Source organism: Symphodus melops (assembly GCF_947650265.1).
Source record: "Symphodus melops genome assembly, chromosome: 7".
In the NCBI taxonomy this organism is placed as follows: Eukaryota; Metazoa; Chordata; class Actinopteri; order Labriformes; family Labridae; genus Symphodus; species Symphodus melops.
The window spans coordinates 10,290,546-10,316,143 of record NC_136697.1 but is presented as its reverse complement, the minus strand read 5'-3'; the positions used below and the strand labels follow the sequence as shown (position 1 = coordinate 10,316,143).

General features: G+C 43.7%; 1 protein-coding gene across 2 annotated transcripts in view; it reads right to left on the bottom strand.

Annotated features, from left to right (window-relative positions):
• Positions 1-25,598, bottom strand: part of sugt1 (SGT1 homolog, MIS12 kinetochore complex assembly cochaperone) — a 37,278-nt gene that overhangs the window by 3,069 nt on the left and 8,611 nt on the right. The window contains exons 8-13 of one of the 2 annotated variants that reach the window (XM_079347387.1): positions 25,467-25,489; positions 25,135-25,231; positions 22,863-22,970; positions 15,681-15,771; positions 14,636-14,808; positions 9,991-10,085 (exon numbers count right to left, since the gene is read on the bottom strand). In XM_079347387.1, the coding sequence (XP_079203513.1) occupies positions 9,991-10,085; positions 14,636-14,808; positions 15,681-15,771; positions 22,863-22,970; positions 25,135-25,231; positions 25,467-25,489 (587 nt within the window). Of the gene's footprint in view, positions 1-9,990; positions 10,086-14,327; positions 14,446-14,635; positions 14,809-15,680; positions 15,772-22,862; positions 22,971-25,134; positions 25,232-25,466; positions 25,490-25,598 lie in introns of those variants that run through there. The other variant, XM_079347388.1, reaches the window with a different exon arrangement.

Genomic DNA, 25,598 nt, shown 5'->3' with positions numbered 1-25,598 from the left:
TGTATATAAAATAAACTTTACAAAAAGTACATTTAAGCAGTCAGTGTTTAACTATCAAGCAGCAGATTGCCTAAATACCACACTCACACAACTGACACGACACAGCTCCTTCTGTAAATCTATAATACAACACTCCAGGAGCATCCGAGAAACTGTCATCATTATTATTCTAACTTTACATTACAATGAGGTTGTGCACATTTAAAATACTTTCACATCTTTAAATGCTTTTGAATGTTTTCTATAAACCATTATCCAGCTAAGATCTGTGGATGAGTATTAGCCTAACATTAACAGTGATCTGCTCTGTCAGAGCACGATGGAGCGCCACAGAAGAAGTCCATCAGATATGTTCAAAGTCAAAAGACCCTTGTGGGCAGATAGGCTCGCTGTAGCAACCTATAAATTAAGAACAATTGGATATGAGATCTCCCTTTGGGCCAGTTAGTGTCAGGATGCATGGTCCCTCCAATTTTCATTACGTTCAGACGGGTGGTTTTTGGTCTTTGATTAAAAAATCCATCAGGCCAATCAGACTAGTGAGGCAGGGATTTTGACATTTTCACCATTGAAATATTGACCTTTAGTGAGAGGGCCCTTCTCACCCCTTTCACACATGCACTCCTGAAGATTTCCGCTACAGACATTTCCCAAAGTTCTACTTTTACACACGCCCCTATGTGATACTGGAAGATGTTAAAAGGACACTGCTGTAGCACTGATAGCAGAGTGGTTATGACGTGCGCCCACAGGAGGCTATAGTCCTTGTCGCAGCACCCGTCGGTTTTTGAATATGACCTCCGCCCTTTGCTGCATGTCGTCCCCCACTCTCTCCCTCCAACATTTTCTGTCTCTCTTCAGCGGTCCTCTAATAGAGGCAAAAAAAAAAAAAAATATATATATTTTCAAAAAGGACACAGCTGAAGTAACAGTGAAAGATAGCGGACAAAAGAGTTGAAAACAAACAGGTGAGCAGAAAGAAAGCGCTTCATCACGTGTATGCAGATCCCACCAGTCACATGACAAACATCCTCACCCTGCCCCCTCATGGTAGATTTGACTGACTATTTATTACCCAGTGCATACACACATCTATGATCTGCTCACCCTGACATCTTGTGATAAATTTGATTGGGAGGCTGGCAGGAAAATATTTGTATAAAATTGGTGTGAAAAATAATGCCGCAGTTTTCTTTAACACATGCTCTAAAATCTCATGCATGCATAATCATCAAAAGCATTGAGATAGTATTACATTGAATTTACTTGAATGTAGTACTTCAAAAACCAACTTGAGTATGATGAGTATTAACTTCTCTGTGTGTCCTCTTTCTTCTCCAGGGGATCACAGGGATCCGGTTTGCAGGAGGAGAGAAGTGCTACATTAAGACACAAGTGAAGGCCCGTCTTCCTGACGTGGAGGCCCTCAACAAGGACTCCATGACATTCGACTTGGTGGGTCCATCCTGTTCGTCTTAAATGTCTTAAGAAAGTATGCTTACCTCAGGCTGGAATTTACTTTTCAGGGCGTTCATCAATAGCCTCTTTATACTGCAGGAACTTAAGATGCTCTAGTGCTTTCCAATGAACCATGTTTGGAACAACCAGAACATTTCAAGAGACAGCGTTTGGCATTTTGGGAATCTGCTCCGAAAACGTAACTTTGAAGAATTAGATACATAATTATACTACATTCACATCTGTATGCTCATATAAAATTAATGTTTGCAGCTTAGCTTAGCATTTTGTTGAAGATAACAAAATGGACCTACCAGCATCAGTAGAGTTTATTTCTTGACTATTATAAGGCATTTTTCATAGTTCTAGGAACTGTTGAAACCCTTTTTTATTGGTTCAGTACTGCAGGAGCAATGAACTACTTTATTTCCTAGAACCCTGAGTAGAGGAACCTTTTTAGCTTTTAGACAGAAAAAACGTCCCCATGGTGTGTAGTTCTCAGGGAACTCCCTGGTGGAAGCTTCCTCTTCAAAAAGTCCCAGAACTGTTTGGTTGGAAAACACCTGTTGTTTCTTTTGTACATACAAAACTAGTCAAATATATTGTACTATTAAAGGCACACATTAAGACTTATTAAAGTGCATGTATTAAACAAAGATGAACAAGATAGTCAATAGAATCAGAATCCACTTTACTGGACAGGTATGTGTGCACATACAAGGGACTTGACTCCAGCTTATTCTGCTCTGTATATACAAGCCTTTAAAATGTAATGTGAAACTATCCAACTACTATTTGCACTAAGTCTAAATGAGACAATGTGCAATAGTAAAGAGTGCAGAAGATGCTGAATTAAAAATGACAATCAGTTACTTAATTGTGTAACCGGCTAATTTACAGGAGGTAGACACATTTGACTGTGTTTGTATTAAATCAGTGTGCATACATTGATGACTGATGACCCACTTCTTAAAGAAGCTCATGCAGTTCTGCTACTTCCTTGTTCACTTAAATGTCCAAGTTTTTCCAATTTCCACTCAGCTGTGCACATCATGATCCTTTATTTCTCCACTATCTTGTTTAATCTTTCCATTATGTCCCTGTACTTGCTGTGTGATATTGTTATTGTTGCTATATAATGAGCAACTGCGTGTTTAACGGCTTCATTTCCAGCCAGAGACTGTATCTCCCTGAGAAGAGTGTCCTCCATCCAAAATAATCACCAAGCTCAGATATATCAGCCAATACAGTTGCAGTATTTAAGAGGACAACAAAGGTACCTGATGAAGTTGCACTGCGTATCTCCTGAGCTTTGGTAGAATGTAGCTCCATGAATTTATCCCCACAGCAGGCAGAGAGCTGTGGAAATAAAAGCAGAGTCCGTGACAATGGCTGCACATTATGTTTGGCCGGGTTCCTGCTTGGAGAAGAGCTTTAAGTATGGCTCCAGGGAGAGACAACGTCTGTCTGTTCGTTCTTCACTCTGCTCTTAACAACTATTGGATGGACCGCCATCAAATGATGATGAAACTTTATGGTCAAACCAAGTGTGAAATGTTGTCGTGCATAACAGCAGCTCTATTTGTAACATCACAGAAAAGATAAAATATAAAGTAAAGGCACATTAAAATACACATTAGGAAAAAAATGTCTGTAAAAGTTATGTTTAGACATTATTGCTCTCAGCAATTTTGGTCATCATTAAGTCGCAATATTTTACTTGTCCTGGATGCAAGTTCACAGAACATTATCTGACAAACTTACATATTATGAGCTCCACACTGTCCAAAGAAAAGATTAGCATGAAGACCATTGAGCCTATGGTAACGTTAGCATGTTAGCAGTACAATGCTAGCATTTAGCTAATTATACTGGCTACCTATGTTTGTGTTATCAGGACTGGGATGAACAGATTGATCACTTACCTTTTTGTAAAGCACTCAAGAGATTCTGTGAATTTGTCCCAGAAACTAAAGATTACAAACTATAAAATTTAATACAGTGACCATTTAACGCTGCAGAATGTCACAATATTCATTTAAATGTTGGTTATAATTAAGTATGTTGATCATTGTACGTCACTTACAATAGTAAGTGGTAGCATGTAATTAGTGGACTCTGTGAGGAGAGTGTTTGGGGTTGCTTGGCAACAGTTGAGTCTCAAAATAGCATCAACTAGCTTCTCTGGCTATGTTAAACCGCATACTTTTATACTATTCATGCTAAATATGGCATTAACTGAATTATAAGTTGGGAAGTCGTAGTAAACAATTTTGTGTTTGTGATAAATGACCTCATGTTTACTAAACTGGCAACATTTTAGTAAGTATCACGTCAGAGTGAGGAGGTTCCTGGTTTGAATCTCCATTTTATAGAGCCTCTCTGTATAGAGCCTCTCATGTTCTCTCTGTGTGTACGGGTTCTTTCAGGGTACTCCAGCTTCCTCCCACAGTCCAAAAACATGCTTGTTAGGTTAATTGGTGAGTCTAAATTGACTTTAGGTGTAAATTTAGAGTGTGGCTGGTTGTCTGTCTCTATGACCCTGTCTCCACCAAGCGGTTTAGTTCAGTATTGTGGTTCAGTTTGGTGAGGTAAAACCTTGATCCTGCTTGCTTTTCGACAGCCAACTGTACTCTTATTTGGTAAGTATAAGTATGGTATAAGCCAGATGGAGATGGCAGCCCACCATGGTTTAGGAACAAAAGGGTCGGATTGTTACCCTTGGCATCCAAGGGAACCAAAAAAAGTAGGATGGCATGGCTGCCTTATTCTGGTACCATTTTTAACTTTTGAGGGTGGAAACGCCAATAAATTGATACCTCACCAAACCGAACTGAACCAGACTGAAGCAGTCCCGTATGGCTAAGTACAGTTTGGGATGGATTGGTTCGGTTTCCACAGCCAAACGTGCCCTATTTGGTAGGCAGCATGTAAGCCAGGTGCCCTATGAACAGACTGCAGTGTTTAGTTTCACCTTTTAGGGTCAGATCGATATTCTTGGCGCCTCAACAGAAGGGTACAAAAAAGTAGGATGGTACGGGTCGGTAATTTGGGGATCTTTCCCGGCTTTAATCTGTGGAAACTCCACAAAATGTGTGCCGTACCGAGACGAACCGAACTGAACTGCGTGGTGGAAATGGGGCTTTTGTGTCAGTCCTGTGATTGCCTGGCAAACAGTCCAGGGTGTCTCGCCCAATGGCAGCTGGGAATGGCTCCATCCCCCTGCCACCATGAACAGGAAAACAGTATAGGGTAATTCATATGTAAATGACCGAATTGCTGTAATAGTAACACATTCATTTTCATAAGCATTTCCTAACAATCTAATAAAGCATTATATATGAATATATGGGAAACATTACAGTGTCATAAAACAGCTAAAACTACTCAAATTAATTTGAAATATGCCCTAGACATGCTAGATGGGACAATTCAAAGTTGGCAACCAAATAATTAGCAAAAAACTGTAGATTGCAGATTTGCAAGGTGAAAATAAATTTAGAAAAGCTCCTTGTTGCACCTTATAAATCCTATGTAAAATATTCTTAAGCAGTTGCGACGTGTTGTGTTACTGTGCTGTTTTATTCTTTATATTTGGCGAAACACTTTAAGGTGTCAGAAACTGTTTACATGAATCACTGCAGCTGATAATCTACAAGTAACACCTAAGTGATTTTTATGTGTGGGTTCCTGTCATTTAACAGCTTGGTGGACTGAACACACCGTGTGTGTGTGTGTGTGTGTGTGCGTGGTCTGCTATCACAACACACCAACCATACGGCCAGTGATTGTTCAATTGAGGCTGTGTGATAATTAAAATCATTTAGCTCTGCATAAGCCTCGCATCCACATAAATCCACTTCACCAGAATCAGCATCATGAATGCACACACACACACACACACACACACACACACAATTAATTATCACGCAGGGCTGCTCTTATTGCCTCTCTCCGCCTCATAAAGGATCATTTATTTCACGTTAGCTCTTTTCTGTGTGTTTGTGTTATTGCCTCTCTTTGCCTCATAAATGATCGTTTGGTTCAGGATAGTGTGTGTGTGTGTGTGTGTGTGTGTGTGTGTGTGTGTGTGTGTGTGTGTGTGTGTGTGTGTGTGTGTGTGTGTGTGTGTGTTTTGAGAGAGAGATTTTGTGTGTGCAGACAGGGAGATGTTATTATAATGGTTGCTGCAGGCTGGTCATTTGCTATAATTTAGAGTGATGGCAAATATGGGTTAGATAAGCACGCGCTCACACAGATACACACACATCCAGCAAGAGAGTGGGTCAGAAACTCTTATCATTGGAGCGGTGCAGAAGGACCTCACTTTTATTTGTCCCTGCAGCAAATCATTTGAGCAGGGAAAAAAAAATAAAATCGGAAAAGGTTGGAGGATAACATTCCCTTAACATGTGTGGTGAGTGCGGAGTGGCCCACAGGAACAAATGCCTCTGGGCAAAATCCTCCCTGCAGAATTCCCTTTTTTACCTGCAGGCTGTGGATTCAGAGTCTGCATGTTTACACTGTCTCTTCTCTGAAAACCTCATTAGTTTCTCTGCAGAAACCTGCAAATTTAGGCCATCCAATCTCTCCTCCCATTCAGATCCTGATGAGTCTTGACATTGTGTATACAGTTAACCGTTAGTGCAAGGAGAATCTGTATACTAAAGCCTCTGGGGCTGTTTTTTACTACTTGATTTTATGTTGTTGTAAGGAGCATTAACAGCGCAGCATTAATGCAGATTAGACTCGGACAAGATGCAAAGACTGTGGGCTATTTAAAGGGAGAGGCTGGTAACAAGATCCATAAACAAGTGTGATGATACGCCGCCAGCAGCCGGGTACATCTTCAGATGTTTTGTTGTGATGTTTGTTTTTCTCACTTTCTTTCCCCTGAAGGAGGATGAAGTGATGCCGGCCAAATTTGAGGATGATCTGATCTGGGTGGCGGCTGACGCTCCTCTCTCGGACTCGGCCTTCCTCAGCAGTAAGATAAAGGACCTGTGTGGAGATCTGCCAATCTTCTGGCTCCGTCCCACCTACTCAACCAGTAAGTCATTTTCTTGTGAAAAAAATGATAATTTATTTTATTTATTTATTTTTTAACAAAACACAGAGAATGCAGGTCAAACGGGCTCAATAATTTCCATTTAACATCGCCGCTGTTGAAGCCGCAGAAGGAAAAACAGACTCAAAAAAGAAAAGCTGAAGCCCTTTTGAAGTTTCAGAACTACCGAGAGTACAATTTTTAGCATACTGGGAGGTCAAAAGTTCTCAAAACACAATTTTTATTCTCTTTCATCAGAGGACTTCAAAAATGCTGCCAGAGAAACAGCAGTGCAATCATTGAGCTGAGCAACATTAGTGGCACTGCGCTCCTAAATTTGGTCTGCTGTCAGATACTGAGAATGTGATTTGTGCAGGCGGCCAGAGAAAGAGGAGGGCCGCCGCAGCCTCCCGCCAGCGCCGCCAGGCAGCAGTGACCGGGGAGGAGGACGTGGAGACAGAGTTGAACCCGGAGAACCCCTATCAGGTGAGTCACAAAAACGCACACATTCTTCCTCTCCTGGTTTGTTTACAACGTCCCAGGCTGTCCGTTCAGATCTTTAAGCTACCTGAGAGGGATTGTTATGAAGAGAGTTTCTCACAGCTGTGTGAGCGGCAGCAGATGCCGGGGTCACGGCGGAGTGGCCCGGATTGTCACTGCAAATCTGAGTGTATGCATGGCTGTGTTTCCCCTGCATGTGAGGCTGTCCAAAGCTTTCCTTTCAGTACTGAGGCAGAATGAATAATACACCCCTCCTCCCCAGCCCCTTTGCCCTGCTGAGCACACACAGACTCCTATACATACACACCCCCATGCCCTCCATCCTCACCCCTTATGTTGAGCCCTATTTTTCCCTTCCCTCCCCTCTGTAAGCCCACATCTCCTTCCACACACTCCTGACAACCACTGAGGGGGGTAAACAGCACGCAGCAGGCTGAAGAAGAAAATATTTGACAACAAAAACCCACATCTGACAACATCCCCTCCTCCCCCATCTCGTCTGTCGGAAATCCATTTTTAATTGGTTTGAAATGAGCCCTCGTCGCTGCTCAACACGCACAGTTTCACTTAGCAGAATGTGATCCAACACTGTTCACACTAACACGGTCTTTTCTGTCATCCCTCAGAGAGGCCTGGAAGGCGAACAGGGCACCATGGACATTGACCCCATGCTGGATCACGAGGGCGTGTGCTGCCGTGAGTGCAGACGTGGCTACACCCACTGCCAGAAGATCTGCGAGCCGCTGGGAGGCTACCATCCCTATCCTTATCACTACCGGGGCTGCAGGGTGGCCTGCAGAATCATCATGCCCTGCAACTGGTGGGTGGCTCGCATTTTGGGGCTGGTGTAGACGCCCATGAACACCTGGGAGATGGTGGAGTGAAGGGAGAAAACGAGGGAGGGTTCAGGGTCTGGGGGAGGGGATGTTAGGGAAACATTAAGGAAGATGTTGGCTTGCACATTTTGCAAGACACAGAACGTTGATTCTTCTCCAGAGAACACGCTATAAAAACTACAGAAAGGTCAGGCCAACGTCGTCTATATTTAATTCAAATATTAAAATGCCACATTTATCTTAGGGGAGCAGCGAAGCTTGTATTTATAGAAGTTCTCTTTTTCTTTTGCTTTAATTCTTTGCTTTTCATGTAAATACTCGTGTAGGTTGCAAACATACTTTAATAGCAGTCCACTGACTTCAGTAGAACTGATTGTTTTAACTTCCGTGAAAAATATTTCTGAATCCTGAAATGTGTTCTCTTTCCAATGTTGACTCATTAAAACCATGAACTGTACGCTTCTCCGACAAACTTTCACCTAAATGCATTTCATTGTCTCGACGATGAGCGATCTTTTTCAAAGTGCAATATCTCTGAATAAAACTTTTTTTTTTTAAGTAAACACCCTCATTCTCTCTTATTGACCAATGAGTGACTTTTATTCTGTAAATTTAAGAAAAACCCTCTCTCTCTCCTCTCGCCCACTCGGAGCCACTTTCCAGTCCTCACACGTGTCACATGTGGGAGCTGCTCCAAAGGGATGAGCACAGAGAAGTTTTCCAGAGTTCTTTAATGTGAGAGTTGCAGCTCTAGAACTCTTTAATGAGACTAAAGACTCTGTAGCCGTCACGCTCCCAGATCTTACCCACGATGCAAAGCGCTTAGCTCCTTTTGATGTCACAGAGCCGCCCGAGGCGGGGGTAGGGGGTAAGGATGGGGGCGGTGTGTTTGTGCATGTGTGTTAGGGATAGTGGAGAAGTGTGTGTGTGTTTGTGTGTGTGTGTGTGTGTGAGTGTTGTGGAGCTAAGAGTTCCATCCAGAGCCACAAACGGGTGTTTGATCGTCACGAGAGATGAAACGATGCGAGATGAATTTAACACTTAACTCAGTGTGAGAGGCTTGATGATGCGGTTCGGAGGCTGATCCATATTAATGCTCTCTAGCCGCGGCAGGACGCCTCTTCACAGTTACAGCTGATGCATACACGTGGTTGGAGAACAGGGAGAGGAGCAGCTCTCTCACATCTGTGACTGTAAATCACAGCTGCACCTCAGGGCTGCATCTTCACCTGCTGGCCAAGCGACTCCAGGCTCCTCGACTGGAAACCAATCGAACCCGAAACGTAAACCGTGTCCTCCAGCTGTCAGCCGGATCTGAAGCTGCCTGCTCTCCTATCAGCATTGTCACATTTCATTCCTCTCAGAACCTAATCACAGAGCCCCGCTGCCCGTCATAATATACAGCTGCTTTTGCATGTGATGCATCCCTTCAGAGACTTTGGGGCCCGTCCAAAGCACTTCCCAGAGACAACGAACCATAAAACAGGAGACAAGGTTTGTGAGCCAAACAACAAATCTTTTATTTACACTGAAGCTTGAATCACACTGAGGGAATGAGCACTAATAAGCTCCTGGCTGACGTGTCACACTCTCCAGACAAGTCAGTAGTGCTGTTGACGTTTTACTGAGTGTACAGAATAGACAGCATGAGCTAAAAAAAACATTGTTGTCATTCTAAATTTTCATATGTTGTTTTTTTTTTTTCTCTTCAAGTTTACAGTTTTTATACAAGCTCTGATCACAAAGACATAAAATGTTCCTGAACGGAGGGCTCTAAAAAAAAAAGGAGACTGAAGGGAGAAAGAAAAAAACATAATGTTCCAGATCGAAAAGTTCATGTCTGTCAGTTTCATGTGAATCCATTTAAGAGTCCATGGGCTTTAAAAAAGAAGAGATTATTTAAATTAAATGACCCCATCTGGCTGTTAGTTATTGCAGAGAGTAGGCAAAGAGTGAAAGTGGGAACACAGAGGCTCCCTGCACTTAGTGAGAACACAGGAGAAACAACACGTCTGAAGGGCAGGAGGAGGAGGAGGAGGAGGAGGAGGAGGAAGGGGAAGTTGAGATGGGACCAAAATGAAGAAAGAGGCGTGGAAGAGGAAAAAGCAGAAGGAGAGAAAGAGAGAGGGGACAGGAGGTGTTCAGTACTTCTTAAACTCGGCATCGTCCGGTGGGCTGACGTCAACTTTTCTCTTGCCCACATCTTTCCAGTTGGTGCTCAGGACCGTACCACCTGACTCCATCTATTGGGGGGGGGGGGAGAGACGGACAGGAAATTACCTTCAGCGGATTTAATGAAATAAAATTCTTGTCATAGAACGCCCTTTGCTCTGGATGTACACTCCACGTACAACGACTATTCAAAAGCCACGAGCCAAAACTCAAATGAAATGTGAATTATTGCTTGTGACTTCCTTTCTTTACAAATGGACCAGCTCTTTGTTTAACAGGCTAACACTTTAGCATCCCATCACAGCATTTGTAACCTTAGACACTCTTACCAATGTTAAGTAAACTAGTTAGTATAATTGATCATTGAATTCAAAAAGTACAACTGATCACTTCTGAAGGGAAGAGTTTATTTATATCGGTAAACAAAATAAACAAGTAATGCTCGACACGATTGAGACAAGAATCTCTTGCCAGCACAAGGTAAGGAAAGCTGGGGGATGGAGTGGGGGTTTATGGTCAGTTTGGGTATTTGGTTGTGTAAACTATATATGTGTGTGTATACAGGTGTAAACAAACAAGGACATATATGGTGTTCAGGACTGTTTATACAGATGAAGATATAAATCTGCAAACTCATCACACACAATCTCTAAGTGACGTTTTTATTTGGATGTACAATGTTTCTGTCCACGGTTCAGTAGACCGCTCTGAGTCACTCTGGTCTCTGTTGTCCTGCTGAGGAGAAGGAGATGAGCAGCAAAGCAGAAGAGTGTGAGTTCATGAAAACATCAGGGAATGAGAGGATTTGGGGGAGTTTGGGTTTGCAGCACTGTAACAGCTGCATCCAGGTGTACTTCAGGTTTACCAGGAAGCAATTTGACAGCCTGGGGAGAGCTGCACCAAGACTTACATAAAGAATAAATAGATTAGTCAAATCTTACCCGAAAGCCCCTTTACACGATCTAAAAGATCTGTTTAGTAAGTAGTCTGTTACGCTACGTTTGTGTAACCTGACCCTATGTTTTCTTCTTCTTTTGTCATTTAATGGCAGCTAGAAAACAAGCTTTCGATGCCCTTCAGCCCCCCATCTGGCAGTGGTACGTCATTACAAGCAGCCACTAAAAGTCATGGGACGTTTTCTTTAAGATGAGATAAAAGAAGCATTAACACTTAGATGGCTTTTAAATAAACTGATGACTATTCAATTGGAAAATCAGAACCCATCCTTCTTCTAACTGCTAAAAGAGACAAGTCCACCTCAGCATTGTTCAGAGCACACGTGGGTGAACGAGCTGGATTTGTTTTTATGCCCAGTCCGCCCCCGTTCTCGACTTTATTGCCATTTTAACTGACCTTTGTTCCTCTTCAGGTCTTTTGCTCCAAATGCAGAAGTGACAACTCAACATGAATGTTTAAACACACATCAGCGCTAGCTCGGATGTTTGAGATGACAGGAAATGCTTTCATCAGTGTTCAGCTGTTCTCCACCGTGAGGTCACCTCGTCATCGAAAACAGCGCTGCATGAAACATCTTGTCCAGCACAGGAATCACCAAGTGCGCTTGTTTGCAGCTATGACAAGTGGTTGAGTAGATGTGCCGTTGATCGTCTACTTTAAAGATCACACATTATGCAACATCCACTTCACCAGGTTTTTCTAACTATGATGTGTCCCTGTGTGTGTGTTTTGCCTCCTCCACAATTGCCTGAAAATGTGTGCTCTAACAGGTCGAGATTTTTCCTTCATGACATCACAAAGGGCAGTAACCCCTCCCACAGGAGGGTGACACTCCCACAGTTGGGTGTTTATTCCGTCCTGAGTCTACCTTCCCAATGTAAACAATTGGGCAGGGTGCAGGAAAGCCAGAGCTACCCAACACCTTCCAGAGAGGGGCGTGGTCAAACACTGCTCATTTGCATTTAAAGCTACAGACACAGAAACAGCCTAAAATAACCTTTAAAGCTCCTGTGAGGACCTTTCTGTCTGCGTCATGATTGTTAGTGTCTTCTGACAAATAAAAGACTCATCCTGGTGTCTTTAAACAGTCAGTCAATCGTATCACTATCAAGTCTCTTTTTTTATTTCGTTTTCATCGGCAGGTAAAAACTGAACTGAAACAAACATAAGTCCCAGTTTAATTTGAGTGTAGAGACAAACAAGTGTTGGGAAAAGTTGCTGTCATTAAACTTATCTGGGCCGCTCATGTAAGAAATGTGAAGTTATTTTGGGGGGCATTTTAAAGAGAAAGGACATGGGAGGAGAGAGATGGGGGACGACAAGCAGCAAAGGGCGGAGATCAGTTTCAAACCCACGGCCTCTACGTACGTACAAAATGTGTTTTTAAATACAAGACTTTAAGTATTCAGGTTTAGATACATCTAAGACTGCAAGAATTCCAGTTTCCCATTGGGCCCCCCTCCTCTCTGTGACACACGGGTTACTCCAAGATGTCTTTCCACTGTTTGTCCCTCCACTTGTCCACGCCTTTTTTGTCCCAGCAGCTCGCAGCCCGACCAACACTGATTCAACCCAATCATCAATAAACACTTCGCTGCACTCGCTCAGTCTTGCAAACATCTCTTCGTCCTCATAAATACACTCTTTCAGCAGCTCATTAAATCGACAGGCTGTCGCTGCTGCATGTGTTATATTCCTTTCACTCACTATTATGAGCGTGGACAGAAAAATATGCAGATTCACAGTTGTTTATAGCACCGTTTTTGATTTAAATAAATGAAAAAAAGAATTTTTGCGTGAATCTTATGATAATAATGGTGTGAAATGTAACAGAATTCAGGTAAACAATGTATGTTGAAACAGCTGTGATGTCCCAAACGAACATGTTTGCGTCAGTGGGCTGCTGTCGGTTCAGATTGTGGGCAGACTGAAGAGAGTTTGTTTGTGATCTGATTTTCTAAAATAAGTACAATGGCTGGCCCTCCAGAGGAGTGACGACTGTGACTCATTTCACTTTGATGGTTGACTGTATGTTTTTGATTTACAGATGAGTAACTTGTTCACATGGAGGAGGAAAGACATGGGATGTAGGCAGAGGCAAAGAGGCAACAAGAGGACGGTCCTCGTGGAAAACTACTGCACAGCAACCAAAACCTTCCAGGACACCTTCAGACCCGCTCTGCTTCTGGCATCAGCACGACTTTTATGTGAAACTATTCAAGTCCAATTTGAGTCCACACACTAAACACACTAAACACTAGACATGTTGTAAAAACGTCAGTAAAATAATACATATGATATGTGTTTGTGTTTAGTTTGGTTTCTAGCAGGATGACATTTATTTAGATGTACAAAACTCGTAAGCACTTTAAATAAACATTTCACAAGTACATCTAAAAACCGAGCTGCCTCTCATGAAGCCCAACTTGGAGAATATTTCTCTGCAGTGCTGTGTCGTTTTGGAAACAGGGTAGGACCGATCACAAGATCGAAGGCGGGACATCACGTGGGAATGTTTTAAATTGAATCGTTAGCTTCCACAAAGCTTTTTAATTGGTCACCAAAAAAAGTGAGGATGAGTCATCAGTCATTTGATACTTTTAACAGGAAGTGAACATGCAGTTATTTTGATGTAAAAATACTCAGATAATGCTTTATTGAAATATATTTGGACGATAATAACAGATGAGTCGTGTCTTGGTTTACAAGCTTCACTCACTCAGGACTCTCTGATCGCAAATTGGATGGTGATGTGGTGGTGGTGTGTGTGTGCGTGTGTGTGTGTGTGTGTGTGTGTGTGAGTGGTTTATTTTTTGTGCTGTGCTGTCATTCATGTGTGTGCACTGATACTTTTTTTTTACACAAGTGAAGTTCTTAACGGATAAATAAGGCGAATTGAATTTAAATAAATTAACATTTAAAACAGGAAGGCTGGATTAGAAGCAGAAAAATGTATTTTTCATTTCATGGGGACTTTAACAACGATGAAAACAGAAGAAGTGATAACGGCTCTGTATGTGTTGTGAAAAACAAACAGCACTCGACATGCACTTCTACTCAGTGAGCCTCTTGTGCAGCTAGCAGGGGACATGGGGTTTCTTTGAGGGGATTCAGTTGGCTTTAGCTGCTCAGTAACAAACTAGGTTAAGTAGATCTATTCTACTGATGCGTCTTTCAATACATCTAATATTATAATGTTAGATGTCCAAACTAAACCTCGGCATAGTTTTTTTTTTTTTTTTTTTTTTTTTTTTTAAATACAAGATGCAAAGAAGTTGGTGTAATCCCTGGACGTGGTTTTCTGCTGAGACTTAATCTCAACCTGACAGCTCTGCTGACCTATTAGAGCAAAGCATGGAGCTAAACTGGAGGACACGCCCACACTGGTGCCCACCTGGGAGCTCAATCAAATTTCCCTGTGACCGCAAACAAAGTTTTCCAGTCAGAGGAAAGGAGGCCCGTTGGGAGGAAGGCCTTAAAGAGACAGCAGCAGATTGAAGTGAGGGATTTTACTGACGCCAGCAGCAGACAAACAAGGATGTTTTGGAGCTACAACAACAGGAATCCCAGACTGACATCATGTGTGATGTCTCGGCAACACTTTGTGAAACAGGGTGCTGCACTCACAGCGAATACAACTCTGTCACTTGAGACTGATACTTACAAAAGACTTGTTCATGGCTCGTTTGACCTCGTCCGTGCCGTCGCAGTAGATCTGCTGAAAGAGCTTGTTGAGCGCCGCATCTCCTTCCAGCTTCTCGTTTTTCTCCTCCTCGCTGATATCAACCACCATCTTGTCCCATTTCTGAGTGTAGTGAGACGATGTCGGGTACTGGTCTGATGGGAAAAGTTCACAGAGTTTCAGTCGGAGAGCTCTCAGATCCCTGCGAAAGGCCTCAGAGAAACAGCTCATTTCTTTCTGTGGAAAGATTTTTTTTTTTAATTGCAATTTTAATTGAAAGCAATTCTAATAACTAGACTTTTATCATCTCATCACGCCAAGTCTCATCAAATGAATTCCTTTCGCTCACACTGCTACCCAAATCACCCAAGTCGAAAAGCTCAAGTATCACATTATGATTTGATTTCTATATTTTCAGGATGAAATGCGGCCCGCTGCATAATCCCAACAAGAGATGGAGAAGGAGAGCGGGGAAATGTAATCCAGACACAGATTTACATAAATACAGCAGCAGACATATTCAGGCCAAGCTTGGACATAAACAGCGATGTGATCCCAAAAAAAAAAAAAAAATCAGATGTCAGATATTGTGTCTGAATGTAACGACAGGCCGAGTTATGAGCAGGCGCTCATAAACACTAGCTGGAGATTTTTTGGCTGCCCACTTAACTTTCACTCCCCCTCCACACACACTTACATAAGTAATTAATCCTGTCAGTAATGGGACTGTGTGGGCTAAAACACTGAGTCATATTCCACCGTCATACCTTTCCCTCTCTTTGCCTACTTTCACCGTCAGACTAATGAAAGACTCCAGCAGGGCTTCGCTGCCCACTCTCATTTCAGCGTGAACAGACAAACACAGGAGCTCATATTGATCTTTGCAGAGCGAGAGAACGAACAGAAAGGACGACGAAGAAGAAGAGGGTGAGGGAGAGATGAGAGCAGAGACGGGATGGTTGGTGGTGGGGGGGGAGGAGAGGAGAGGAGAGGAGAGGAGCGTAAAATGCCGAAGCGGTCGACTGACTTGGATCGAAGTGTTTGATGTTGGACTCCTGTCCTTCTCCCTCCAGCTTCTCCCATCTGATGGCATCCGTCTTCTTCATCTTGAACTCCACCTGACAGATGTAGAGTGATAAGGAGGGGGGGAGGAAAGGGAGGGGGGGGCAAGAGGAGAGGAAACAAGGGAGATAACAATGTTTAGCAAAACGGTCGTCTTTGAGGCGTGCGACCAAAATAACGCATCCATTACAGTGACATGTTAAAAAGTACAGGACATCAGATCATTATTGAGGCCAGAGAGAGAGAGAGAGAGAGACCGCCTGTCAAACCATCCTGCGTGTGTGTGAGAGACATCAGGGATATGCGGGGGCACAGCTCAATCTCGAACCTCACTGACAGACATACTGCACTAATGAGATGCCTGTCAGCCAGAGGGCCAGTGTGAGAGACGGAGTGTGCGGGAGAGAGGGATGGAAAGGAGAGGAGGAGGAGGAGAAGGAGGGGGGGGGGAGAGCCTAATTCCACACAGCAGCGTCTGATCCAAATCATTACACCAGGAGAACATGGGAGAGCAGGAAAAACAATGAGGCGAGAGAGGACGTGGACACTTTTTAACACTGAGCTGCATTGACAGCGCACATACCAGCGACACGCAAGCTCAAGCGCCGTGCCAACCCTCCTCCTCCTCCTCCTCCTCCTCCTATACACCCCCTCCCACCCATTCATGGCATGTGTGCGTTTGATATGTGTGCATGTGAAAGACAGCACTGGTTATGTCGGTGCAATTAAGGAACATTTCTGCTCTGCTTGGCGATGTGATGATTCATTTATGAAGGCGCGAGCGGAGAGGAGGGAAGGAAGGAGGACGACAAGGTGAGAGAGGAAGAGGCAGCGAGCGAAGTGTGAGTGAGTGAGGGGAGCAGATTGAGGGAAGTAAGAGACAGTGTGATCGCTGCTGCTGCTGCTGCCGCCGTCGCCACCGACGTGACGAGTGAGTGCGAGCAGCGGCATACTGATAGATCACTTAGGTGTGTGTCAGCGCTTTCTGCAGCACAAAGGGGCCTCGTGCACAGCCAGGCATCTGTGCAGTGTCCGAAATTAACTTTTTTGGCTTGCACAGCCACGGGCTGAGAGACTAAAAAAAGCAAACCTCTGCTGAGAATACAGGTTACAGCCTTCAGACGAACCAAACTTTTTTTTCTTTTTTTTTTTTGCAAGTTAGTGCACACAGCCTGATTCTGTGTTCATTTAAATAGGCATAAGAGCTGCGTGAAACCATTAGTCTGAATCAGCTGTGAGATATTAACACAGACATGTTTTACTGCTCTGACACTCAAAGAACGCCACTAAAAAAACAAACAAACAAACCAGGGAGCAGATTAATTGAGATTTAAAATAATTCAACATAGCGCCACACTGCATGGTGTAGTTTTATCATACGAAAATCTACCGTGTTCAAAAATGCAACAACAAAATGACGCTTGAAAAGTGTGCGAGGCGCTGCACGGTGATGCCACGGCTAGCGCTGTTTCTTCACAGCAAGATGGCTGCTCTAGAATCCCACGGCCTTTCTGTGCGCCATGTTTTATTGATCAGGTTCCCTCCTGGTTCTCCAGCTTCCTCATCCAGTCCAGGCTCATTAGGCTGATTGGCAGCTAACTGTCTGTAGGTGTTAATGTGAGAGTCAATGGTTGACAATCTCTAGGTGTCACCCCAGTGATGGACCGGTGACCCACTCAGGGTGTAGCACGCCCAACGACCGCTCTCTCAGCTCGTCTGGGATCAACTCTGATAATCCATTGTGACTTGTGACTGTGTGTTTGATAAACTGGTTCCTATTGATTTTCTTAGACAGCTCCTGTTGCTGTGTCAAATCACTTGTTGAGTTTTTCTTGACAGGTGCACCTGCAGTGTTGGCCTTGGTGCTGCTCTGAGCTCTGTTAGGCTCTCTTTGAAGACTTCACTCCTGATCAAAATGTGCATTTACCCAACCTACTCTAAAGGCTGACATATACTGCTAACTGCCATTCAGACAGATACGCTCGTCTCTTTTCATGTGTTTATAGATTTTTTTTTCGTTTACCCTTGCGTGTACTGATGTTATCTTGAACGAATGTTAGTCCAGATATCCAGCTAGTCGAGTATCATTTTTCAGTTTTAACGAGGCCGCCTGTTGACAGTCTGTCTGACTTATAGGTTAAGAATTGATTGTAATCGTTTATAGAATGTTTCAGGACAAAAAAAAGGACCAAATATCGTCAGTCAAACAAACGTTCACGTTATCTTAGAATTAGCAGAAGCCCTTAGTCGTCTTTAACGTTTGTGTGGTGTAAAACACAGCAGAAGTCGAGGCTCCGCTACGTGTGTGTGTGTGTGTGTGTGTGCTTGTATGCGTGCTCCTGAGCCATACAACATTAATCTGCTGCCACATCTGTGTTTCCCAGCTTTTAAGGGATATGGCAGGCCAGGCGCCGTGTGTGTGTCTCTTCTGTGTGTTTGACAGGCGAGGCAACGGCTCGTGAAGGGATGTGACAGCAGAGCCACATACAGCGGCCACCACCCACAGGACCCCAGGGGCCGGACCATACAATCTGCACAGCACACACACACACACACACACATGTAGACGCACACACATGCTATTTAGAGAGGGGCACTGGGGTCCCGTGTCGCTTGTCACATGTGTTTGTACCCATCGCCCCCCTCCTGCTTCTAACTGCCACAACTCCTAAACCGGCATCTTCTTCCCCTTTTCTCCCCGCAAGATATTTCAGATTTCAATACAAACTCTGCCTGAAAGAGGCAGAAATGAAATAAATATAAACATTCTTAGACGTTGACAAGCGTGCAAATTAAAGAGCGGAGACGCCACTTTAGCTATTTTCCAAAAAGAGATGAGTTCGGAGCTGAATGAACGAGCGAGAGTTGATCGAATTGCGTTGAGTGTGTTTGCGTGCGCGCCTCCGAGTGTGTGCTTGGCAGCCGTCTGTTCTGATCAAACACACTGGTGTGTAATTGGCTCCCCGTTGCCGCGGTGACCCCTGCGGTTGGAATGTCTGTCGTCGGGGAGGACAGGAGGAGGTCACACTGACGATAATGTGCTACAGACGACACTCGCACACACACACACACGCAGCAAATACTTGGAGGTAATGACACAAAGTGTGTAGAAAGATTACTGTTCAGTGTGTGTGTGTGTGTGTGTGTGTGTGTGTGTGTGTGCGCACGCATGGACAGCTTAGCTTCCCCCTGCTAAGTTGTCTTTAAAGACAGCGAGGAGATGAAGCGTAAACATTGTGGAGCGCAGGGTGCAGGGCAGCCTATTACACACACAGACAGACAGACTGAAGTTGGTTGGGAATCAACAGCTCCGAGGGCAATGCTTTTTTTTTTTTTTTAAACGCTCATTAGGGATGCATGCCAATCTGGAGGAAAGTTGATTTGCTGATGCCGTTGTTCATTTGAATGTTTTTCTCCCCAGTGGCTTCTTGGCTTCAGAAATATGAAACGGCTCCGAAATATGTAAATGAGACGCGCTCCGACAGGCGGCGGGGTTCACCGGGGTCTCTCTCAGTGTGCACACACGTTTCACCTGATGACTTTTAGAAGAGTTAGCTGCTTTAGAGAGGTTTTGAACCTTGAAATGCTGCAGCTAACAGTGTGGGCTTCATGGTGTGTGTGTGTGTGTGTGTGTAGGTGTGTGTGTGTGTAGGTGTGTGTGTGTGTGTAGGTGTGTGTGTAGGTGTGTGTGTAGGTGTGTGTGTAGGTGTGTGTGTGTGTGTGTGTGTGTGTGTGTGTGTGTGTGTGTGTGTGGGGGCCATGTGTACCAGAGGAGCCCGGTGGACCGGGGAACAGTCAGGCTCTTTGTGGGAGGAGAGGGGGGTTTGCACACTCTGTAAAGAGAGGTGAATGTGTGTTTTTGTATGAGCGCTGGACAGCAAGAGGTACAGAGAGAGATACAGAGAGAGAGAGAGAGAGAGTGTGTGTGTGAGTGTGTGTGTGTTTTTCTGTGATGTGAAAGATTGGAAACACACAGATAAGAAGGTAAATTTGGAGGAAAAACAGAGGCTGTGGACAGATGAAAAAGAGTCTAAGACCGTCCTCAGCTGTGGTCTTTGGAAGACTGAGCCCTTGTTTAAGCTGCAGCCCACGTGCACCTCTGGTATGCAGTGTCTGCTGTTGCCATGGAAAAGCGAGGCAGCGAGTGAGAGTGAGTGCTGTTTTGAGAGGAGGCAGTTTGTGTGCAGGTCAGACTCTGCTCGGCACGGTGCAGCCAGCAGACAAAATGCACATGATAGAGACGTCAGGTTATACAACGCCAATAATCACATTTCTAATGATTTGTTGTTGTTGTTTTTTTTGTTGCTCCTGAGGAACTTTTGAGTGAAGACTTTCTGTGATCCAGAGCGGCCTTTTCATTCCACCTGCAGCCTTGACGTGAAAGAAAATTATTGCAACTGCTTAACACTTTGAGTAGAGAGAGGTAGTAGGTACCTCTGTGTGATCTCATTTATTTGACTTAATGTCTTTTATTTCTTGGAGTTTCTTCATCCACTTGATATCACTCCAATGTGAACCTTGCTTGTTTTTTGGATTTTTTTTTAATATAATCTCATATTTATGATCCGATCGTAAAGGCTTTAATACTTTAAACTGTAACAGAAAATGTGCTCATTTCATATTTGTGATTGTTGGAATATCTTTCAAGGCTTTAAACACAATGGTACATTTTAAGGTTCTCTAAATGATGCTGCAGCCATGATGTCTTTTTGTTTTGCTTGTCATCAAACATTCCTCTGAGCCCACTGGACCGTGTCTTCGACAACACAAAAAGAAAGAAACCAACAAAGTGGAGAATCAAACGCTGAGCACTGACTTTGGATTTGGTCATAAAAATTTTTTAAAAAAAAACTTCCAGCTCTTATAGTTTGTTATTGTTTTAAGATAAAGGGACGGCTGTGGCTCAGTGGGAGAGTCGGTTATCTCTCAACCAGAAGGTTGAGGGATCGATTCCGAGCACCTGAAGCCACGTGATGAAGCCTTCTAGAAGACCGTGAACATCAAATGGCTCCCGATTGGCCCAGCCAGCGATGAGTGAATGTGTATGAATGAGATAAGTTAAGGCTGATTAGCTTTTACTTTTCATGGTTCTCAACTTGACTTGTGATAATATCAGTGTAGCGCAGAGAGTGTGAACGTGGTGGAAATGGGTGAATGTGACTGTACAGTGTCTGAGCAACTTTGATTAGTCTAGGGAACTGAAAGTGCTCTACAAGTCCAAGGCCACTGAAGAAGAATCATCTCCTGCAGGAGAGGAGTTGAGGATGCTCTGGGACTCATTAGCAGATGTTCTTAATGGACACTGGATGTGAGCTTCTGGGTTTGTTCCCATCTGTTCTTCCATTTTCACAAACAATAAACACGTAAACATGTTGTCATATTCGTGCACGTGAGTTTGCACACCTAAAGGAGAGCTGCTGAATTTTATTTCAGAAACAGCAAAGTGTCAGAGTGCCAGATCAAATGATCAGAAGAAACATTTGATGTGTAATTACGATGAGCCTCGACACGTAAGAGGGCGAGCTTCTTTAAAAAAACAAACCAAAAAAAACACACACAATTGTGACACCGGTGTGATGGTGATGACAGTAATTCAGTGAAAATCACATTTCTCCCATGACTCAGAACAATCACTGAACCTGCCACAATAATTGGGTTGGGATTCTCGTCCTTGTTATTTGATCTCTGATTAACTAGAATGATAAGAGTTTCAATGAATAAAGAAGATCTGAGGTAATGGGATCAACGCCGTTAAAACTCATTCTTCCCCTAACAATAGACAAAAAAAAACAAAACAAAAAAAACCAATCAAAACTCGCACAGAAACCTGCCTCTTGATCCACTGAGGCTAAAACCTGACAGTGGTCTCAACCTTGAATCAGCACACACTCAGCCAGCACACTCATTAGGCCACATCATCCAGAATACACACTAATTAGTCCTTAGTCAAAAAAAAGTGCCCTTCCTACTCATTAGGCCCATAATCACCTTAAACTGAGCAGAGGAACTCTCCGTGTGTGTGTGTGTGTGTGTGTGTGTGTGTATGCATGCATGTGTGTGTGTGTGCAGATGTTTAACATTCCTGTTAGCTGCTCATGTGAACTGCACTAACGTCTCCACAGGAGCCGCACCGATACAGTCAGAGTGGATTTCTCTCAGTCCTACTCCAGTTACAGTGAGCTTTAGCAGCATTAAGGAATTATGGGTAGTGACTGCCGACTTTATACTGCCTTAAATTACTGAAGAGATTATGATGTTAATCTAAAAAAAAAAAAGCGAACCCAAGTAATGATCAGTCACACACACGGTTAGCTGCTTTAACTCTCCTGCACCCTTTTCTTCTTCTTCTTCGCCTTTTTAATCATCCGACGTTTCAAATCTGGAGTTTAACTCATCGGCATTCAGCTGTCCAGACAATTCTTTCCCCAATCCAGAGAGAATATCTGATGTTGTTCGGCAAAGAGGAGCGCCCGCATCTCTCCAATGTGTGACATTACGACATCATCTTTTCTTTATGGGGATATAAAAAATGTCCCCCGACACGTTTTACAGTCAGCTTCTTTATTGTCGAGAGCGACGACCAGGACACCGAGGCGACACGCCGTGTTCGTGCTGATTGCGAGGGGAAAATCCGGTGACTTTTCATTGACTTTCAAAAAAAACTTAGTGGAAGAGCTTCTGTGACCCACAAATGTTGTTTTCTTCACTGTTTATGTTTTTCAGTGACAGAAAAGGTGTTAAAAGAGGTAAACAGTTTTTATATTCCACCACAGCATGGCTCGCTGCGGAGAGAGAAAAAAACATCTGAAAACCAACCATCTAGTGTTAGAGTACGTGCGTAAACTGGTTACACGAAATCACCTGTCAATTCACGTCTTTTCTTCATGCAGAAGAAGAAACATATTGGCTCACTCTACCTTGACCTGAATACTCATCTTTGACCTCAGATAATCCAGAGATCACATGACTGTGATTTACTGTATGCTCACAGCTTTGTCGCCTGTCAGCTCAAAGTCCTTTTCTCATCTAAAACTCTGAGCCCAGTTTGTTTCCGCCTCATGAGCTCGTAATGAGCCACAGGGTCGGACTTAAAAAAGGCGTTCCAATCGTCTCGTATGACTACATGAGCTGAGGGAGCGTGTGGTACCTTGGTGCTGAGGATCTTGAAGTTGCTCTGTTGGGGGACGATGTGGTGGAGGAGGTGGAAGCTGAGGTTGTAGGTCTCCCCTGATGCCAGGCGTATCGAGGCAGAGAGCTGAAGAGATCACAGACACTGGATGTTAGAGATTAGCTGCTGTTGGCTCGCATTCATTTAGTAGAAATCAAGAAGAAAAACACAAAAATAAAAAGAGTCCTAATCAAGTTTGATCCATAACTATTCAGAAAGCGTCCTTTCAGATCCGTCATTTTTATAAAATTTTAATACAACCAGCACCAGTTTTACTCATTGTCTTGACTTATTATCAACATTTGCATTCATGTAGGCCCATGATGCTGGTTAATGTTGTGTCTTAGCTGTAATGCAGACACCCACCACTAGGAGGTCGTCGCTCCGGTTAACGTTCCTGTTCTTGCCCGCTCCGCTGCCCGGATCATGTACGTCAGCAAAACAGACGGACAGAATCTGGTAGTAGAAGCTGCGTCGGGTTAGACCGGCACAGACCGTGTGGAGGACCGTCGCCTGAGGGTGCTAGCACTGCTAATGTTAGCTCCTCTCAGCAAACCAAATCTGATGTGGTTTACCCGCGGAGTAACGCGAGCCGCTTAGTGTCACATGTTTCAGAAGTATTCAGAATAAGCGTCAGTTTGGTTTTGGAGAATATGAGGAACTGTTTCTGAAATACACGTCACACAACATGGTGTTAGACTAAGTTAAGCCGTGTTAATAAATTCTGCTCAATTGTGACTAAGTGGTTCCTCCCTTCAGACAGGTCGACTAGTCTGAATTTAAATATCAGTTTAACCAAGAAAAGATCTCGAGTCCAGATCCAGTAGGTTTTCTCTTTCTCTCTTACTTTCCTGAGCCTCACCTCATTTTCTGTCTGCCAGCCTCAATTCATTTGAATTCAGCAATGTTCAATTTTAGACCCAGATTCATCAATGTCAGTGTTGAAGCTGCAGCATTATTAAATATTACATTCATTTAACCGCACAAAGGCGGATCAGTAGTGATGGGGGGAAGGTGTCAGCTCGGAGGAAAGTGATCTGATGTGGCTGCTCTGACAGTCAGGAGTATCCTCACTCTGTCCCCTGCAGCCACACAGTGACCAGTGTGTGTGTGTGTGTGTGTGTGTGTGTGTGTGTGTTGGGGGGGGGGGGGGGGGGGGGGGGGGGGGTCAGACAGCTCCTAACCACCCGTCACTCACTGGGCTGTGTGGATTTGTGGGAGCTTGTTGGTTAGAGGGACACACACACACACACACACACACACACACACACACACACACACACACACACACACACACACACACACACACACACACACACACACACACACACACACACTTTTAAACCTGCCCACCTGAGGAACTCGTCTTGTGAAACTTGTAAATTCTCTGAGATTCAATAATCACCATCTGCCTGAAACTGGACTTTTCTGATTTGGCTCCAGACGTATGTTGGAAGTAAAACATCAGGGATAAAGACTTAGAAAGTTAGATAAAGTAGCTTTTGGGCAATTTCCCAAAACCATCAAAGACTTTAAATTCATTTCCAGTTGAATTCTTACACCATCTGTAGGTACACACACTCAGTCGCCAGGGAACAGAGCTGGAACCACACTGCCTTTCATCTTTAATTTCTTTTGTATATACTGACCTAGTAAAAAAAAACCATGAACTTATCTGTACTTTCCAGCACAGAAGGAGCCTAACGAGTGACTGTGTGATTCGCACAGAGTGAACTCTTTTCTTTTGAAATGGGGTAAACTCAGTTTGTTATTCTATTAGGAAAGACAAAGCTGTTCCCTGGGGTGCCCTGCAGTTACCCCTCTGAGAGGGAAAAAAAGACAAGTGGAAGGAGACAAAGGAAAAGAGAAAAAAAAAGAAAAAAAAGAAAGGAGGTCGTCCCTGGAGGGCTCTGAAGCTGATCCGAGATCAGTTATATCTTCTACCTACAGACAATTAGGAGGTTGGAGAAGCTGGGGAGGGTAAATTGCTCTTAGATCTGTACTTTGGGGGCAATGTTAACAAGGCACCACTGGAGGCATAGATGGGTCCATGGGGAGGGGGTGTACGTCTGTGTGTGCGTGTGTGTGTGCGTGTGTATATATGTGTGTAGAAGGCCCATCTAATGGGCCCCCCTGAGGAAACGCCCAAAAGCGAACCCATCTCAGTTCCACACAGAAACCACGAGATAGAAAAAAACACAGAACACAGAATGACTCCAGTTGAACTCTGCATTAATGCGTGTTCATATACCTCTTTTTCCATGAAGTTGGCGCACACACCATCCTTGGGAACATTTTTAACCATGACTGTGACGATGACTTGAGACTCTGTTTGGTACCAGTCGTGTCTGCAGGACACAAAAAAACAAAAAAGATCAAGCAGTTTGAGTCGGTCGGTTTGTCGGTATCCATCACTAAAGTAATAAATGCAGTATATAGAGTATAATTGTATGAATTCAAAGCAGCTCATTAAACACATATACTGTCTGCGATGGTTGTTTTCATCAGGTTTAATCTGTGTGCTGGTGCAATAAATGTGAAAAAGGCGAGGAAAATGAAAGCGTTTTATATTAATGTACTTACTTCACAGGTGGAACTGCAGGTGTCTGCCGTCATTCAGCGCCCGAGTGAGAATGACAATTAGAGAGGATGATGTGGTGATAATGCACAGGGACCAAAGAAATAAAGTGAGAAGAAGACAAAACACCCCACAAA